At 35.9% G+C, this 19,229-nt stretch overlaps 1 protein-coding gene across 2 annotated transcripts in view; it reads left to right on the forward strand.

Annotated features, from left to right (window-relative positions):
• Nucleotides 1-847: 847 nt before the first annotated feature.
• Pink1 (PTEN-induced putative kinase 1) overlaps nucleotides 848-19,229 on the forward strand; it is a 263,559-nt gene continuing 245,177 nt past the window's right edge. The window contains exon 1 of one of the 2 annotated variants that reach the window (XM_070097991.1): nucleotides 848-1,248. In XM_070097991.1, coding sequence (XP_069954092.1) covers nucleotides 1,108-1,248 — 141 coding nt within the window. In that variant the 5' untranslated portion in view covers nucleotides 848-1,107. The remainder of the gene's footprint in view (nucleotides 1,249-19,229) is intronic. The other variant, XM_070097992.1, reaches the window with a different exon arrangement.

The raw sequence follows: 19,229 nt of genomic DNA on the forward strand, positions 1-19,229 counted from the left end.
ACGAAAATCACTCACTACGAAAGCAAAAGACTTGGCAGACGATGCACCATCCCCCCAATGAAAAGCAGGGGTGTCACTAGCACGTTAAGAGACCATACAATAAGTGTCAGGGGCCCGAGACTGTTCAACTGCCTCCCAGCACACATAAGGGGGATTACCAACAGACCCCTGGCAGTCTTCAAGCTGGCACTGGACAAGCACCTAAAGTCAGTTCCTGATCAGCCGGGCTGTGGCTCGTACGTTGGTTTGCGTGCAGCCAGCAGCAACAGCCTGGTTGATCAGGCGCTGATCCACCAGGAGGCCTGGTCACAGACCGGGCCGCGGGGGCGTTGACCCCCGAAACTCTCTCCAGGTAAACTCCAGGTAAACAGAATACTCCATTCGACTGAATGTACAACAATGCAAGCAACCATATAACCTGTCTTTGTAATACTCACTTGTGCTTTATAGTTATCTGTTTACAACAATGTTTTATCACTGATTACATCATTGCTTAGTTAATCTTAAGTTAATTTTAAGCCAGCCCGTAATGCTATGCATATAAGTGGCTTTGGCATGCTGCTCTTATCTGTATTTTTTTGTACCTCTGTATGTATGCTAAAATTATAAAATAAATAAATAAATAAATAAATAAAGGGGGACTAGATAAGATATATAGTGAGGGAGGGTGGGGATGGGTGACCTGGGTAGGAACCATGCAGGGAGGGGGGGAGGATAAGGAATGGGACATAATGGGGATGGATTTGGTGGGGAGGGTGGGTGGCCGGTAGTGGGATTGGGATGGGGGAGGGAGAGAGGGGAAGTTGAGGAAACCCCACACGAGGGAGGGTGAAGGTGTTGCAGCAGCAGCAGCAGCAGCAGTCAGCTGGTGCACATCAGCTGTGATCATCACGGTGCACTATCATTGTTGCTGCGTATTTACCCCATCATCACCTTCTAGATCATTCCTCGGCCTCCCTCAGCACTCCATACATGTAGCACCAACAAGCAGGTCCTCACACGCCTAAATTAACGTATACTGTTGTGAGTTGAGCAGCCGTGGGGTGGGCGGCAGCGGGCGGCGGTGCCAAACTATGGGCGGCGGGGCGGGCTGAGGGCAGGGCGAAGATGTGGAGTGTGAGGGCTGTGGTGGAGAGGGCTCTGCAATACGGCAGACAAGCCCTGCAACGTGCACAAGGTATACACAATCAAGTACAACTACAACAGCCACAACAACGAGCACCCAACTCTCGCCACAAGCTGAGCAAGGTCAGTCTTACCTATCATACTTCTAACTTTACCGCTTATTTTTTATTATAATAATATACCCCATATATATATACCCACAATATCACTAACATTTATATATATACCCACAACATCACTAACATTTATGTATATACCCACAACATCACTAACATTTATATATATACCCACAACATCACTAACATTTATATATATACCCACAACATCACTAACATTTATATATATACCCACAACATCACTAACATTTATATATATACCCACAACATCACTAACATTTATATATATACCCACAACATCACTAACATTTATATATATACCCACAACATCACTAACATTTATATATATACCCACATCACTAACATTTATATATATACCCACAACATCACTAACATTTATATATATATACCCACAACATCACTAACATTTATATATATATATATCCACAACATCATGCAGGCATGCATGAGCGTGTTTGATAGGAGTGAATGGAGACAAATGGTTTTTAATACTTGACGTGCTGTTGGAGTGTGAGCAAAGTAACATTTATGAAGGGGTTCAGGGAAACCGGCAGGCCGGACTTGAGTCCTGGAGATGGGAAGTACAGTGCCTGCACTCTGAAGGAGGGGTGTTAATGTTGCAGTTTAAAAACTGTAGTGTAAAGCACCCTTCTGGCAAGACAGTGATGGAGTGAATGATGGTGAAAGTTTTTCTTTTTCGGGCCACCCTGCCTTGGTGGGAATCGGCCAGTGTGATAATAATAATAAAAAATCACTAACATTTATATATATACCCACAACATCACTAACATTTACATATATACCCACAACATCAGTAACATTTACATATATACCCACATCACTAACATTTATATATATACCCACAACATCACTAACATTTATATATATACCCACAACATCACTAACATTTATATATATACCCACAACATCACTAACATTTATATATATACCCACAACATCACTAACATTTATATATATACCCAGAACATCACTAACATTTATATATATACCCACAACATCACTAACATTTACATATATACACACAACATCACCAACATTTATATATATACCCACATCACTAACATTTATATATATACCCACAACATCACTAACATTTATATATATATATACCCACAACATCACTAACATTTATATATATACCCACAACATCACTAACATTTATATATATACCCACAACATCACTAACATTTATATATATACCCACATCACTAGCATTTATATATATACCCACAACATCACTAACATTTATATATATACCCACAACATCACTAACATTTATATATATACCCACAACATCACTAACATTTATATATATACCCACAACATCACTAACATTTATATATATACCCACAACATCACTAACATTTATATATATACCCACATCACTAACATTTACATATATACCCACATCACTAACATTTACATATATACCCACAACATCAGTAACATTTACATATATACCCACAACATCACTAACATTTATATATATACCCACAACATCACTAACATTTATATATATACCCACAACATCACTAACATTTATATATATACCCACAACATCACTAACATTTATATATATACCCACAACATCACTAACATTTATATATATACCCACATCACTAACATTTATATATATACCCACAACATCACTAACATTTATGTATATACCCACAACATCACTAAAATTTACATATATACCCACAACATCACCAACATTTATATATATATACCCACATCACTAACATTTATATATATACCCACATCACTAACATTTGTATATATACCCACAACATCACTAACATTTACATATATACCCACAACATCACTAACATTTATATATACAACATCACTAACATTTATATATATACCCACAACACTAACATTTACATATACCCACATCACTAACATTTACATGTATACCCACATCACTAACATTTACATATATACCCACATCACTAACATTTATATATATACCCACAACTTCACAAACATTTATATATATACCCACAACATCACTAACATTTATATATATACCCACAACATCACTAATATTTATATATATACTCACAACATCACTAACATTTATATATATACCCACAACACCACTAACATTTATATATATACCCACAACATCACTAACATTTACATATATACCCACAACATCACTAACATTTATATATATACCCACAACATCACTAACATTTATATATATACCCACAACACTAACATTTACATATATACCCACAGCACTACTAACATTTACATATATACCCACAAAACTACTAACATTTACATATATACCCACAACACTAATATTTACATATATACCCACAGCATCACTAACATTTACATATGTACCCACAACACTAACATTTACATATATACCCACAACAACACTAGCATTTATATATATACCCACAACATCAGCATTTACATATATGCCCACGACACTAACAATTACATATATACCCACAACACCACTAACATTTACATATATACCAACATCACTAGCATTTACATATATACCAACATCACTAGCATTTACATATATACTCACAACATCACTAGCATTTACATATATACCCACAGCATCACTAGCATTTACATATATGCCCACAACACTAACAATTACATATATACCCACAACACTAACATTTACATATATACCCACAACATCACTAGCATTTACATATATACTCACAACATCACTAGCATTTACATATATGCCCACAACACTAACAATTACATATATACCCACAACACTAACATTTACATATATACCCACAACATCACTAGCATTTATATATATACCCACAACATCACTAGCATTTATATATATACCCACATCACTAACATTTACATATATACCCACAACACTAACATTTACATATATACCCACAACACCACTAACATTTACATATATACCCACAACATCACTAGCATTTACATATATACCCACAACATCACTGACATTTACATATATACCCACAACACTAACATTTACATATATACCCACAACATCACTAGCATTTACATATATACCCACAACACTACTAACATTTACATATATACCCACAACACTACTAACATTTACATATATACCCACAACACTACTAACATTTACATATATACCCACATCACTAACATTTACATATATACCCACAACATCACTAACATTTACATATATACCCACAACATCACTAACATTTACATATATACCCACAACATCACTAACATTTACATATATACCCACAACATCACTAACATTTACATATATACCCACAACATCACTAACATTTACATATATACCCACAACATCACTAACATTTACATATATACCCACAACATCACTAACATTTACATATATACCCACAACATCACTAACATTTACATATATACCCACAACATCACTAACATTTACATATATACCCACAACATCACTAACATTTACATATATACCCACAACAATAACATTTACATATATACCCACAACACTAACATTTACATATATACCCACAACATCACTAGCATTTACATATATACCCACAACATCACTGACATTTATATATATACCACAACACTAACATTTACATATATACCCACAACACTACTAACATTTACATATATACCCACAACACTACTAACATTTACATATATACCCACAACACTACTAACATTTACATATATACCCACAACACTACTAACATTTACATATATACCCACAACACCACTAACATTTACATATATACCCACAACATCACTAACATTTACATATATACCCACATCACTAACATTTACATATATACCCACAACACCACTAACATTTACATATATACCCACAACATCACTAGCATTTACATATATACCCACATCACTGACATTTACATATATACCCACAACACTACTAACATTTACATATATACCCACAACACTACTAACATTTACATATATACCCAGAACACTACTAACATTTACATATATACCCACAACAATAACATTTACATATATACCCACAACAATAACATTTACATATATACCCACAACACTAACATTTACATATATACCCACATCACTAACATTTACATATATACCCACAATAACATTTACATATATACCCACAATAACATTTACATATATACCCACATCACTAACATTTACATATACACCCACAACATCACTAACATTTACATACACACCCACAACATCACTAACATTTACATATGTACCCACAACATCACTATCATTTATATATATACCCACAACATCACAAGCATTTACATATATGCCCACAACACTAACAATTACATATATACCCACAACACCACTAACGTTTACATATATACCCACAGCACTAACATTTACATATATACCCACAACATCACTAACATTTACATATATACCCACAACATCACTAGCATTTATATATACCCACAACATCACTAGCATTTATATATATACCCACAACATCACTAGCATTTACATATATACCCAGAACATCACTAGCATTTACATATATACCCAGAACATCACTAGCATTTATATATATACCCACAACATCACAAGCATTTACATATATGCCCACAACACTAGCAATTACATATATGTCCACAACACTAACAATTACATATATACCCACAACACCACTAACGTTTACATATATACCCAAAACACTAACATTTACATATATACTCACATCATCACTAGCATTTATATATATACCCACAACATCGCTGACATTTACATATATGCCCACAACACTAACAATTACATATATACCCACAACACTAACATTTACATATATACCCACAACATCACTAGCATTTATATATATACCTACAACTTCTCTAACATTTACATATATACCCACAACACTAGCATTTACTTATATACCCACAACACTAACATTTACATATATACCCACAACATCACTAACATTTACATATATACCCACAACACCGCTAGCATTTACATATATTCCCCCAACACTAACATTTACATATATACCCACAGCATCACTAGGATTTATATATATACCCACAACATCGCTAACAATTACATATATACCCACAACACTAGCCTTTACATGTATACCCACAACACTAACATTTACATATATACCCACATCACTAACATTTACATATATACTCACAGCATCACTAGCATTTATATATATACCCACAACATTGCTAACATTTACATATATGCCCACAACATTAACAATTACATATATACCCACAACACTAACATTTACATATATACGCACAACACTGCTAGCATTTACATATATACCCACAACACTAACATTTACATATATACCCACATCACTAACATTTACATATATACCCACATCACTAGCATTTACATATATTCCCACATCACTAGCATTTACATATATACCCACAACACTAGCATTTACATATATACCCACAACACTAGCATTTACATATATACCCACAACACTAGCATTTACATATATACCCACAACACTAGCATTTACATATATACCCACATCACTAACATTTACATATATACCCACATCACTAACATTTACATATATACCCACATCACTAACATTTACATATATACCCACAACATCACTAACATTTACATATATACCCACAACATCACTAACATTTACATATATACCCACATCACTAACATTTACATATATACCCACAACATCACTAACATTTACATATGTACCCACATCATCACTAACATTTACATATATACCCACAACATCACTAACATTTACATATATGCCCACAACATCACTAACATCACTAGGTCTGGGGTGGTAGCACTGGCAACTGCAGTGGAGGGAGCAGTTAGGACTTTAAACTAGGAATAGTTAGTGGTATGGGTTTTGGCAGGAAAACAGTGAAGTCCCAGTGTAGTAATATTACGAGTTCTAGGGGAACTAGTAATAAGCAGAACGAGGTAGATATTGAAAAGCCAGGGACTTTGGGTGATAAGGACAGTAATAGGTTTAGTAGAAAAACAGAAATGAGCAGGAAGGGTAAAGAGAAAGGAGAGTCTTTCAAGGTTTATTATGCTAACTGCCGTAGTGCTAGGAATATGATGGACGAGTTGAGATTAGTTGCTAGTGCAGGTAACATTGATGTATTTGCCTTAACTGAGACGTGGTTTAATTCAAAAAGTCGGGACATGCCTGCGGAATGTCATATTCAGGGTTTTAAATTGTTCCAAGTAGATAGAAGTATCGGGAAGGGGGGTGGGGTGGCATTGTATGTCCGAGATCGCTTGAACTGTTGCATAAAAACGGGTATTAAGTCTGAAGTAACACATACAGAGTCTGTTTGGATAGAATTTTCAGAGGGGCATGAAAAACTGATTTTAGGAGTGATATACCGTCCCCCAAACTTAGATAGGGACCAAGGGAGACTACTATGGGAGGAAATTGTTAAGGCCACAAGGCACGATAATGTAGTAATTCTAGGAGACTTTAACTTTAGTCATATTGATTGGAATTTCTTGACTGGGAATTTAGAATCATACGACTTCTTAGAAGTAGTTCAGGATTGTTTTTTGAAGCAGTTTGTGACAGAACCTACAAGGGGAAATAACCTGCTTGACTTAGTTATGGCAAACAATGAATCCCTTGTTAATAATTTAGAAATTTCAGAGGAACTGGGTGTTAGCTACCACAAATCAATTACATTTAGCATTGAATGGAAGTACGATAGTAGCGATAACTCAGCAACAGTCCCAGATTTTCGCTTAGCAGATTATGATGGGCTTAGAGAACACTTATCATCTGTTGACTGGGGTAACGAAGTGAGCTATCAATATGACAGTTTTCTGAACACTATACATGCTGCTCAAAGAATGTTTATCCCATATAAAGAAATTAGATCAAATAGAAATGACCCAAAATGGATGAATAATAGGCTCAAATATCTACTAGGGCATAAGAAAGGAATTTATAGGCGTATCAAAAGAGGTGAGGGTCATCTTATGAATCAGTATATTGACATTAAGAGGGACATTAAAAAGGGGATAAGAAAAGCTAAAAGGGACTATGAAATTAAAGTTGCTAGGGATTCTAAAACTAACACAAAAAGTTTTTTCCAGGTCTATAGAACAAAAGTTAGAGATAAGATAGGTCCCCTTAAAAATAACTATGGGCACCTTACTGACAAAGAGAATGAAATGTGCTCGATTTTTAATAATTATTTTCTCTCAGTTTTTACACAGGAAGACACTAACAATATTCCAGTAATTAATTTTTGTAGTGGGCTAGAAGAGGATAAATTATGTAACATCACAGTCACTAGTGAAATGGTTGTGAAGCAGATAGACAGACTGAAGCAAAATAAGTCGCCGGGTCCTGATGAGGTTTTTTCGAGGGTTCTTAAGGAATGCAAAATGGAACTCTGTGAACCATTAACTAATATTTTTAATTTATCTCTTCAAACAGGTGTAGTGTCTGATATGTGGAAGATGGCTAATGTAATTCCTATTTTTAAAACAGGGGACAAGTCGTTACCGTCAAATTACAGCCCAATAAGCCTGACCTCAATTGTAGGCAAATTACTAGAGTCAGTTATAGCTGAGATTATAAGAAGCCATCTCGATAAGCATAGCTTGATTAATGATACTCAGCATGGATTCACAAGAGGCCGGTCTTGTCTAACTAATTTATTAACTTTCTTCAGTAAGGCTTTTGAGGCTGTTGACCACGATAAAGAATTTGATATTATTTACTTAGATTTTAGTAAGGCTTTTGATAGAGTTCTGCACCATAGACTGTTAAAGAAAGTGACAGCTCATGGCATTGGGGGAAAAGTGCTCTCGTGGATCGAGTCATGGCTCATTGACAGGAAGCACAGAGTGTCCATAAATGGGGTTAAATCCGAGTGGGGATCTGTAACAAGTGGCGTTCCACAGGGATCAGTCTTGGGCCCATTGTTGTTTATAATATATATCAATGATCTTGGTCAGAAAAGTGGCAGATGCAGTTCAATGTAGATAAATGCAAGGTTCTGAAGCTCGGGAGTGCCCATAACCCTAGTACTTATAAGTTAAATGATGTAGAACTTAGCCATACAGATTGCAAAAAGGACTTGGGGGTTATGGTGAACAGCAACCTTAAACCAAGACAGCAATGCCTAAGCGTACGTAATAAGGCAAATAGATTACTGGGATTTATATCAAGAAGTGTAAGCAACAGAAGTCCAGAGGTCATACTGCAGCTTTATACATCATTAGTAAGGCCTCACCTAGATTATGCAGCTCAGTTCTGGTCTCCATATTACAGAATGGACATAAATTCGTTAGAAAACATTCAGCGTAGGATGACTAAATTAATACATAGCATTAGAAATCTTCCTTATGAAGAAAGATTGAAGACTCTTTAAGTTACATTCACTTGTTAGACGAAGAATGAGGGGAGACCTGATCGAAGTGTATAAGTGGAAGATAGGTATTAATAAAGGGGATATTAATAAGGTCTTGAGGATGTCTCTCCAAGAGAGAACCCACAGTAATGGATTTAAATTAGATAAGTTTAGATTTAGAAAGGACATAGGAAAGTATTGGTTTGGAAATAGGGTAGTTGATGAGTGGAACAGTCTACCTAGTTGGGTTGTTGAGGCTGGGACTTTGGGTAGTTTCAAATTTAGGTTGGGTAAGTACATGAGTGGGAGGGGTTGGATTTGAGTGGGACTTTCACATCAGAGCTTATTTCTTGGGTGGCATTGAAAATTGGGTTGGGCAAATGTTTTGTTAGTGGGATGAATTGTAAAGGACCTGCCTAGTATGGGCCAACAGGCCTCCTGCAGTGTGCCTCCTTTCTTATGTTCTTATATATACTCACAGCATCACTAGCATTTATATATATACCCACAACATCGCTAACATTTACATATATGCCCACAACACTAACAATTACATATATACCCACAACATCACTAGCATTTATATATATACCCACATCACTAACATTTACATATATACCCATAAAACTAACATTTACATATATACCAACACCACTAACATTTACATATATACCCACAACATCACTAGCATTTACATATATACCCACAATACTAACATTTACATATATACCCACATCACTAACATTTACATATATACCCACAACATCACTAACATTTGCATATATACCCACAACACCACTAGCATTTACATATATATGCACAACACTAACATTTACATATATACCCACAACATCACTAACATTTATTTATTTATTTATTTATTTATTTATTTAAAAATTTGAGCACACATACAGAGGTACAACAAATACAGGTAAGAGCAGTATGCCAAAGCCACTTATACTATGCATAGCATTACGGGCTGGCTTAAAATTAACTTAAGATTAACTAAGCAATGATGAAATCAGTGATAAAACATTAATGTAAACAGGTTACTATAAAGCACAAGTGAGTATTACAAAGACAGGTCATATGGTTGTATGCATTGTTGTACATTCAGTAGAATGGAGTATTCTGTTAGGTAGTGTATTTAAAAAATAATAAAGTTAGATTGGGTTTTAGGTTTAACATTTATGTGATATAATTGTGAGAAACATTTAAGATATACAATTTATAAGGTTCAGTTATTCAGTATTTATTTGGTTTTGGGTGAGTAAGTGATCTTTGAGAAGAGACTTGAATTTATAAACAGGTAGTGTTTCTTTTATATTTACAGGTAATGAATTCCAGATTTTAGGGCCTTTTATGTGCATTGAGTTTTTACATAGTGTGAGATGGACACGAGGAACATCAAAGAGTGATCTGTGCCTTGTGTTATGGTCATGTGTTCTGTTGAGGTTGGCAAGGAGATGTTTGAGGGGAGGGTTAATATCAGAGTTAAGTGTTCTATGTATGTAATAGGTGCAGTAGTAAGTATGGATGTTTTGTATGGTGAGGAGGTTTAATGTATTGAATATTGGTGGAGTGTGCTGCCTATAGTGAGAATTTGTTATCATTCTAACTGCAGCCTTTTGTTGGGTAATTAGTGGTCTGAGATGGTTACTTGTTGTTGAGCCCCATGCACAAATTCCATAGGTGAGATAGGGGTAAATAAGAGAGTGATATAGGGCCAGGAGGGCTGACTGTGGAGCATAGTACCGTATCTTCGATAGTATGCCTACAGTCTTGGAAATTTTCTTAGAAATTTGTTGTATATGTGTATGAAATTTGAGTCTATTATCAAGGTGGATTCCTAAGAATTTTCCCTCTGTTAGCTTTGTGATAGGTGATCCGTTTATCATTATGTTAAGAGGGACATCTGTAGCTCTGTTACCAAACTGAATGAAGTAGGTTTTGTCAATGTTTAGTGTAAGTTTGTTAGTTCTCATCCAGGTAGATATTTTCTGTAATTCGGTATTTACAGTATTGGCTAGCGTGACTGGGCTCGGGTGGGAGAAGACGTATGTAGTGTCATCTGCAAATAGTGTGGGTTTGAGTAATTGCGAAGCATTTGGTAGGTCATTTATGTATAGGAGAAAGAGAAGAGGGCCAAGGACACTTCCCTGTGGGACACCAACTGTAATTGGTTGTGCAGAGGAGTTTGCCCCATTTGCATACACATATTGGCTTCTGTTGCTGAGGTATGACTTGAGGTAGTTGAGGGAGTGCCCTCTTATACCATAGTGTGACAATTTTACGTGGAGCAAGTCATGGTCAACTGTATCAAAAGCTTTACGTAAGTCAATGAAGATCCCCAGTGGGACTTCTTTTTTCTCTATTGCAGTGTATATATGTTCTAGCATGTGTATAATAGCATCATTAGTATTTTTATTAGGCCTGAATCCAAATTGGCAGGGGTTGAGTATGTTTTGGGAGATAAGGTAGGAGTAGATTCGTTTATGAATTAATTTTTCGAAGATTTTTGAGAGAGGGTGTAAGTTGGATATTGGCCTATAGTTATTCAACTCTGTTTGGTCTCCTCCTTTGTGGATCGGGGTGACCCTTGCTATTTTGAGTACTGTAGGGAAGGTGGAGGATTCAATGGATTTGTTAAAGAGTGTTGCAATGATTGGTGATAGCACTTGTGACACTTTTTTGTATATAAAGGGTGGTAAGGTATTTAAATCTCCTGCCTTGTTTTTTAGTGTGTTGATAATAAGGGAGACTTCGTATGGGTTAGTCGGAGCTAGGAACAGTGTGTTCGGGTAGTTGCCGGTGAGGTAGTCATTTGGTGGGGTATCTGAGCTTGGGATTTTATTGGCAAGGTTTTGTCCTATAGTGGAGAAGAAATCATTGAGTCTGTTTGCTGTTTCTGTTGGTGGGAGTTGGGGTTCATCTGATTTTGCTAATTTTATTTCGCTATTTCGTGATATCTTTTTTGTTCCTAGAATTTCTAATAGGGTTTTCCAGGTCTTTTTTATATCACCTCGTAAGTTGGATAATCTGTTCTCATAATACAATTTTTTTGCCCTTCTTATCAGGCTGGTTAGGATTGACGAGTAACGTTTTGTTTGGTCTCTGGTTATGTGACCCATTCTGTACTGTTTTTCATATTGGTGTTTTGTATTTATGGATTTGAGAATGCTGGGTGTTAGCCAGGGACTGTTCAGTCTCTTAGCTGTCATCTGTTTAGTTTTTTTAGGGCAGTGCTTGTTATAGAGGTATTGGGTCTTTTTTAGAAAATTATTAATACATTCGTCAATATCTGTATAGATTTCTAGCTCAGTGTGCCAGTCAATGTTTGCTACTGCTGTTGTGAAGTTATTAATGGCTGCCTCATTGTGAAGTCTGAAGGTGACTTTAGTAGTGTCTTGGGGTAATTTACCAAGAGTTGTTATGAGGAAAGTCGGGTAGTGGTCTGTGGTATTATCTGTAATTATGCCTGATTTTAAAGGGGATATGGTGTTGGTCCAGATGTGGTCAAGTAGGGAAACACTAGTCTCTGTAACTCTTGTAGGTTTTGTTACTGTTGGTAGCAACATACAGTTACTCATTGTGTTTGTGAATTCAGTAACGTGTGGGTCCTGGTCTTGCAGGAGATTTATATTGAAGTCACCTGAGAGTAGTAAGTGATCTTTGTTCATGCGTGCATCAGTTATCATACTTCCTAGGTTTTGACTAAATTGGCTAATGTTTGACTGTGGAACTCTGTAGATGTTTATCAATGTGAGAGGTTTTTGTAGGTATTTGGATTTGAATTTGGCTATTATATATTCCCCATGTTCATCCCTTGTGCAAGTATTAGTGATACATTCTAGTTGGTCTGAGTAGTATATGGCTGTGCCACCCCCTTGTTGGTCTGGCCTACAGTTGTGTATGGCTGTGTAACCAGGAATGGCATAGACATCTGTACTATCAGGCTTTAGCCAGGTTTCAGTTAGTGTAATGATGGACATATTGGCATGTAAGGAATTTAGTAATGCTATGAGGTCATCGTAATGCTTGCTTAAAGATCTGATATTGTAGTTAAAGATAGTTATGTTGTTGTTGGCACTGAGAAGTGCCTTTGATTGTTCTGCAGTGTAGTAATTACAGTAACTGTTTGATTCATTTAAGTCATTAAATAAGAGATTGGTATCAGGATCAATGCTTGTAATCATAAGATTTGTAGTGAATCTATAGTTAGAATTAAGTATAAAACAAAGTAAATAGTCTTAAGCTAAAAAATAGCACCTGAATTATTTAACAAATGTAAAATAATGAGCTAAGGTAGTTTTTTTTTTTTTTTTTTTTTTTTTTTTTTTTTTTTTTTTTTTAAGCTAAAATAAAGGAGACAATATAAAAGGGACTAATACAAATATAGTGATGATCAAATAATGGAGCTTGGGAATATGATAGTAGGTAGTACTATAAAGGTAATTCTTTAAAGTTAGAATTATAGTATAAAATAATAATATAAAAGGGACTAATATAAGTTGTGGTGAACAATAAAGTGGTAATCAAATAATGAGCTTTGGAATATAATGGCAAAATTGTGAACTTATTCTACTTTAGCACCTGAGAATAGCACTTTACATATATACAATATAACATATATACATATAACATTTACATATATACCCACATCACTAGCATTTGCATATATACCCACAACACTAGGATTTACATATATACCCACAACACTAACATTTACATATATACCCACAACACTAACATTTACATATATACCCACAACACTAACATTTACATATATACCCACAACACTAACATTTACATATATACCCACAACACTAACATTTACATATATACCCACAACACCACTAGCATTCACATATATACCCACAACACTAACATTTACATATATACCCACAACATCACTAACATATACATATATACCCACAACACTAATATTTACATATATACCCACAACCTCACTGGCATTTATATATATACCCACAACATCACTAACATTTACATATATACCCACACCACTAACATTTACATATATACCCACATCACTAGCATTTACATATATACCCACAACATTAGCATTTACATATATACCTACAACACTAACATTTACATATATACCCACATCACTAACATTTACATATATACCCACAACATCAGCAACATATACATATATACCCCACAGTGCCAGTAACATTTACATATATACCCACAACATCAGTAACATTTACATATATACATCTCAATGCCAGTAACATTTACATGTATACCTACATCAGTAACGTTTACTTACATACCCCACAATGCCAGTAACATTTACATGTATACCCACAACATCAGTAACATTTACATTTATACTCACAACATCTGTAACATTTACATATATACCCCACAATGCCAGTAGCATTTACATATATACCCACAACACAACTAACATTTACATATATACCCCACAGTGCCAGTAACATTTACATATATACCCACAACATCAGTAACATTTACATTTATACTCACAACATCTGTAACATTTACATATATACCCCACAATGCCAGTAACATTTACATATATACCCACAACACAACTAACATTTACATATATACCCCACAATGCCAGTAACATTTACATATATACCCACAACATCAGTAACATTTACATATATACCCACAACATCAGTAACATTTACATATATACCCACAACACCTCAAACATTTACATGTATACCCACAACACCTCAAACATTTACATATATACCCACAACACTAACATTTACATATATACCTACAAAATCACTAGCATTTATATATATACCCACATCACTAACATTTACATATATACCCACACCACTAACAATTACATATATACCCACAACACCACTAACATTTACATATATACCCACAACACCACTAACATTTACATATATACCTACAACATCAGCAACATATACATATATACCCCACAGCACCAGTAACATTTACATATATACCCACAACACCACTAACATTTACATTTATACTCACATCAGTAACATTTACATATATACCCACAACATTAGTAACATTTACATATATACCCACAACATCAGTTACATTTACATATATACCCACAACATCAGTTACATTTACATATATACCCACAACATCAGTAACATTTACATATATACCCACAACACCTCCAACATTTACATATACAGTGGTCCCTCGATTATCGACGGTAATCCGTTCCTGGAAGCCGGTCGATTATCGAAATGGTCGATTTACGAATCAATTTTCCCCATAAGAAATAATGTAAATTCAATTAATCCGTTCCTGACACCCAGAAGTATTAAAACAAAAAAAATTTTTACATGAAATATTCATGTAGTACATAAACAATACAATGGGAAATGATGAATGAAACATTAACAGCATAACACTTACCTTTATTGGAGATTCTTCTTAGTGTATGGGAGACTGGAGGAGGAGGAGAGAGTGGATTGTTTATAGTTTGGAAGGGGAATCCCCTTCCAGCAACACCTCAAGTACCATTTGCTTTTCTGGGGTTGCTTCTTTTCTCTGTTTCTTAATGCCACTAGGACCAGCTTGAGAGTCACTGGAGTCCTGTCTCGCAAAATAACTGTGCAGAGAGCTCTGTTTCTGGCGTCTCTTTAAAACTTCCCTAAAATGGGCCAAGACTCTGTCACTGTACAAGTTGCCGATATGGCTTGCAACATCCTTCTCTGGGTGATGTTTCTCCATAAATCTTTCCATCTTACCCCACATAGTAAAAATCTCCTTAATTTCTGAAGAAGGCACCTTCTTCCATCTCTCTTCCTCCTCCTCTGCAGCAAGATTCTGAGCTGCGATCTGTTGCTCTTCCTGCTGAAGCTCTTGCAGCTCCTCAGTGGTTAGCTCTTCGTTGTGGTCCTCCACCAACTCTTCCACATCCTCCAAACTCACATCCAACCCCATGGAACTCCCCAGTGCCACAATAGAGTTCAAAACTGACATAGGCCTAGCCTTTTCACAAATAATCGAGGTCATAAGACTGTCTCCTGCTAATTGTTTCTCATTTATCCACACCAATAATAACTTCTCAACCTCTTCCAGTACTGGTGATCTCATTTTTGTCAGCATATTTACCCCCTTTGCAACAACAGCGACCTTGATTTCCTTTCTCATGGCTATGATGGAAGATATGGTTGAATGATTTTTGTTATACATCCTCGCCAGTTCGCCCACACGTACGCCACTATCATATTGTTCAATGATGTTTTTCTTAAATTCAATGGTATTTCTCACCTTCTTTACCAAAGGTTTGGCACTAGGAGCTTTCTTTGGAGCCATGGTAGCTTATTTAGCACTTAAATAACTTGCAAGCACTAAAATAAATGAAATATTATGAAATATTTCACTGGAGCACGTGAGAGGACCGCCGCTAACTGGTAAACAATGGCACACTGGCTGGGAAGGAAGGCTGAGGCGGGTCGAGGCCCGCTTACCTTGTGCATACGCGTCTGGGATGACGGGTCGAGACGGGTCGATAAACGAATTTTGGTCAATTTCCGAGTCAATATTTTGTCGAAAAAACCGGTTGATTTCCGAAATGGTCGACTTTCAGGCCGGTCGATTATTGAGGGACCACTGTATACCCACAACACCTCCAACATTTACATATATACCCACAACACCTCCAACATTTACATATATACCCACAACACCACTAACATTTGCATATATACCCACAACATCAGTAACATTTACATATATACCCACATCAGTAACATTTACATATATACCCACAACATCAGTAACATTTACATATATACCCACAACATCAGTTACATATACATATATACCCACAACATCAGTAACATTTACATATATACCCACAACACCACTAACATTTACATATATACCCACAACATCAGTAACATTTACATATTAGATAAGATTTGTTTGTTTTTTTAACCCTGGGAAGTCACCAGTGCTTTCTTCAGTGCTTAACAAGATTTTATTACATGTAAATTACATTATCCGTGTACTACCTAAAAAAATAAAAGATGTGATTTGATTTGAGAATTGTCTTGCCTTATTTATTTTGCATACTGACCAGGCGAAATTCCTGACCTGGAGAGTATACAAAGAACTTTCACGATACACATAAGTACGATAAAACACCAAGTTACTGGGAACGGTTGAAGTCCCTTGATTTGCACTCCTTGGAATGCAGGCGAGAGAGATGCATGATAATATACACTTGGAAAATCCTAGATCTAAATTCATAGATCTAAACTTACTCCCTGTTCAGAACATCCACACTTACTACTGTGCAATCTACATATACAGGACCTTAAATTCCAATATTAACCTTGGCCTAAAATGCTTTCTTGATAGTTGTGACAGGACCCACAGGCATAACACCAGACACAAACATCTCTACAACATTCCCCATGTCCGACTAAACCTTTACAAAAATTCAATGTGTTTCAAAGGCCCTAAAATCTGGAACACCCTACCTGAAAACTCTAGAACTGCAGACACATTCATCACTTTTAAAACTACTGTTAGAAAACATCTTATTTCCCTGATACACCCTGTCAACTAACTACATAAAAACCACCTGGTGGTCCACACTTAAACTCACTCACTCACCCATTTGACTATAAGCACAGAAATACGTATTTTAATCTTAAAATAATGATTCCAAACTAGTCATAAGTTTGCCTGTGATACTCCAATGTAGAAACTATGTATTGTGCCTAAACAAAAGCATTCACACTGCTAAACTCACAAACTAGTATTTAGTCACTTAGTATTTAGTCAACTTACTCCACAATTTGTTATAATTTAGGGTTAAGAATTAATCTAAGTTTGCCCAAAATGCCTAGCCATGCTAGGTGTTCTAGTGGCCCCCTCTGTAATTAGTATTTTATTACATGTAAACCACACAATAACCAAACTCTGTGAAGCCCACATTGTAATCCTCATAGAGAATAAACTTGGATTGATAGAAGGATTAGTACCAAACTTGCACATGAATATCACTCCTTATGAAAGCAAGAGAGACTGCAGACGATGCAACATTCCCCCATGTTTCACAAAAAGCATTTTTGAAAATATGAATATATCCTTTGGTTTATATAAATTAGATTAATTTATAATTAATAGAACTATTGTACAACTATGATAGGGGCCCAAGACTGTTCAGCTGCTTCCCAGCATACATAAGGAGGATTACCAATAGACCCCTGGCTGTCTTTAAGAAGGCACTGGACAAGCACCTCAAGTCAGTACCTGACCAGCCGGGCTGTGGTTCATAAGTCAGTTTGCTTGCAGCCAGTAGTAACAGTCTGGTTGATCAGACCCTGATCCACCATGAGGCCTGGTCTCAGACCGTGCCGCGGGGGTGTTGACCCCTGAAACGCACTCCAGGTCCTTTAATATTATCCCTCAGGATGCGACTCATATCTGTCGACTAACATCCAGGTACCTACTTACTGCTAGGTGAACAGGGACAACAGGTGTAAGGTAACAAATACCCAGATACAGGTCCACATCCCTTAATCGGAAATTCTGAAATTCGAAAAGTTCCGAAAACCGA

The sequence above is a fragment of the Cherax quadricarinatus genome, chromosome 60 (assembly GCF_038502225.1).
Source record: "Cherax quadricarinatus isolate ZL_2023a chromosome 60, ASM3850222v1, whole genome shotgun sequence".
Taxonomy (NCBI): domain Eukaryota; kingdom Metazoa; phylum Arthropoda; class Malacostraca; order Decapoda; family Parastacidae; genus Cherax; species Cherax quadricarinatus.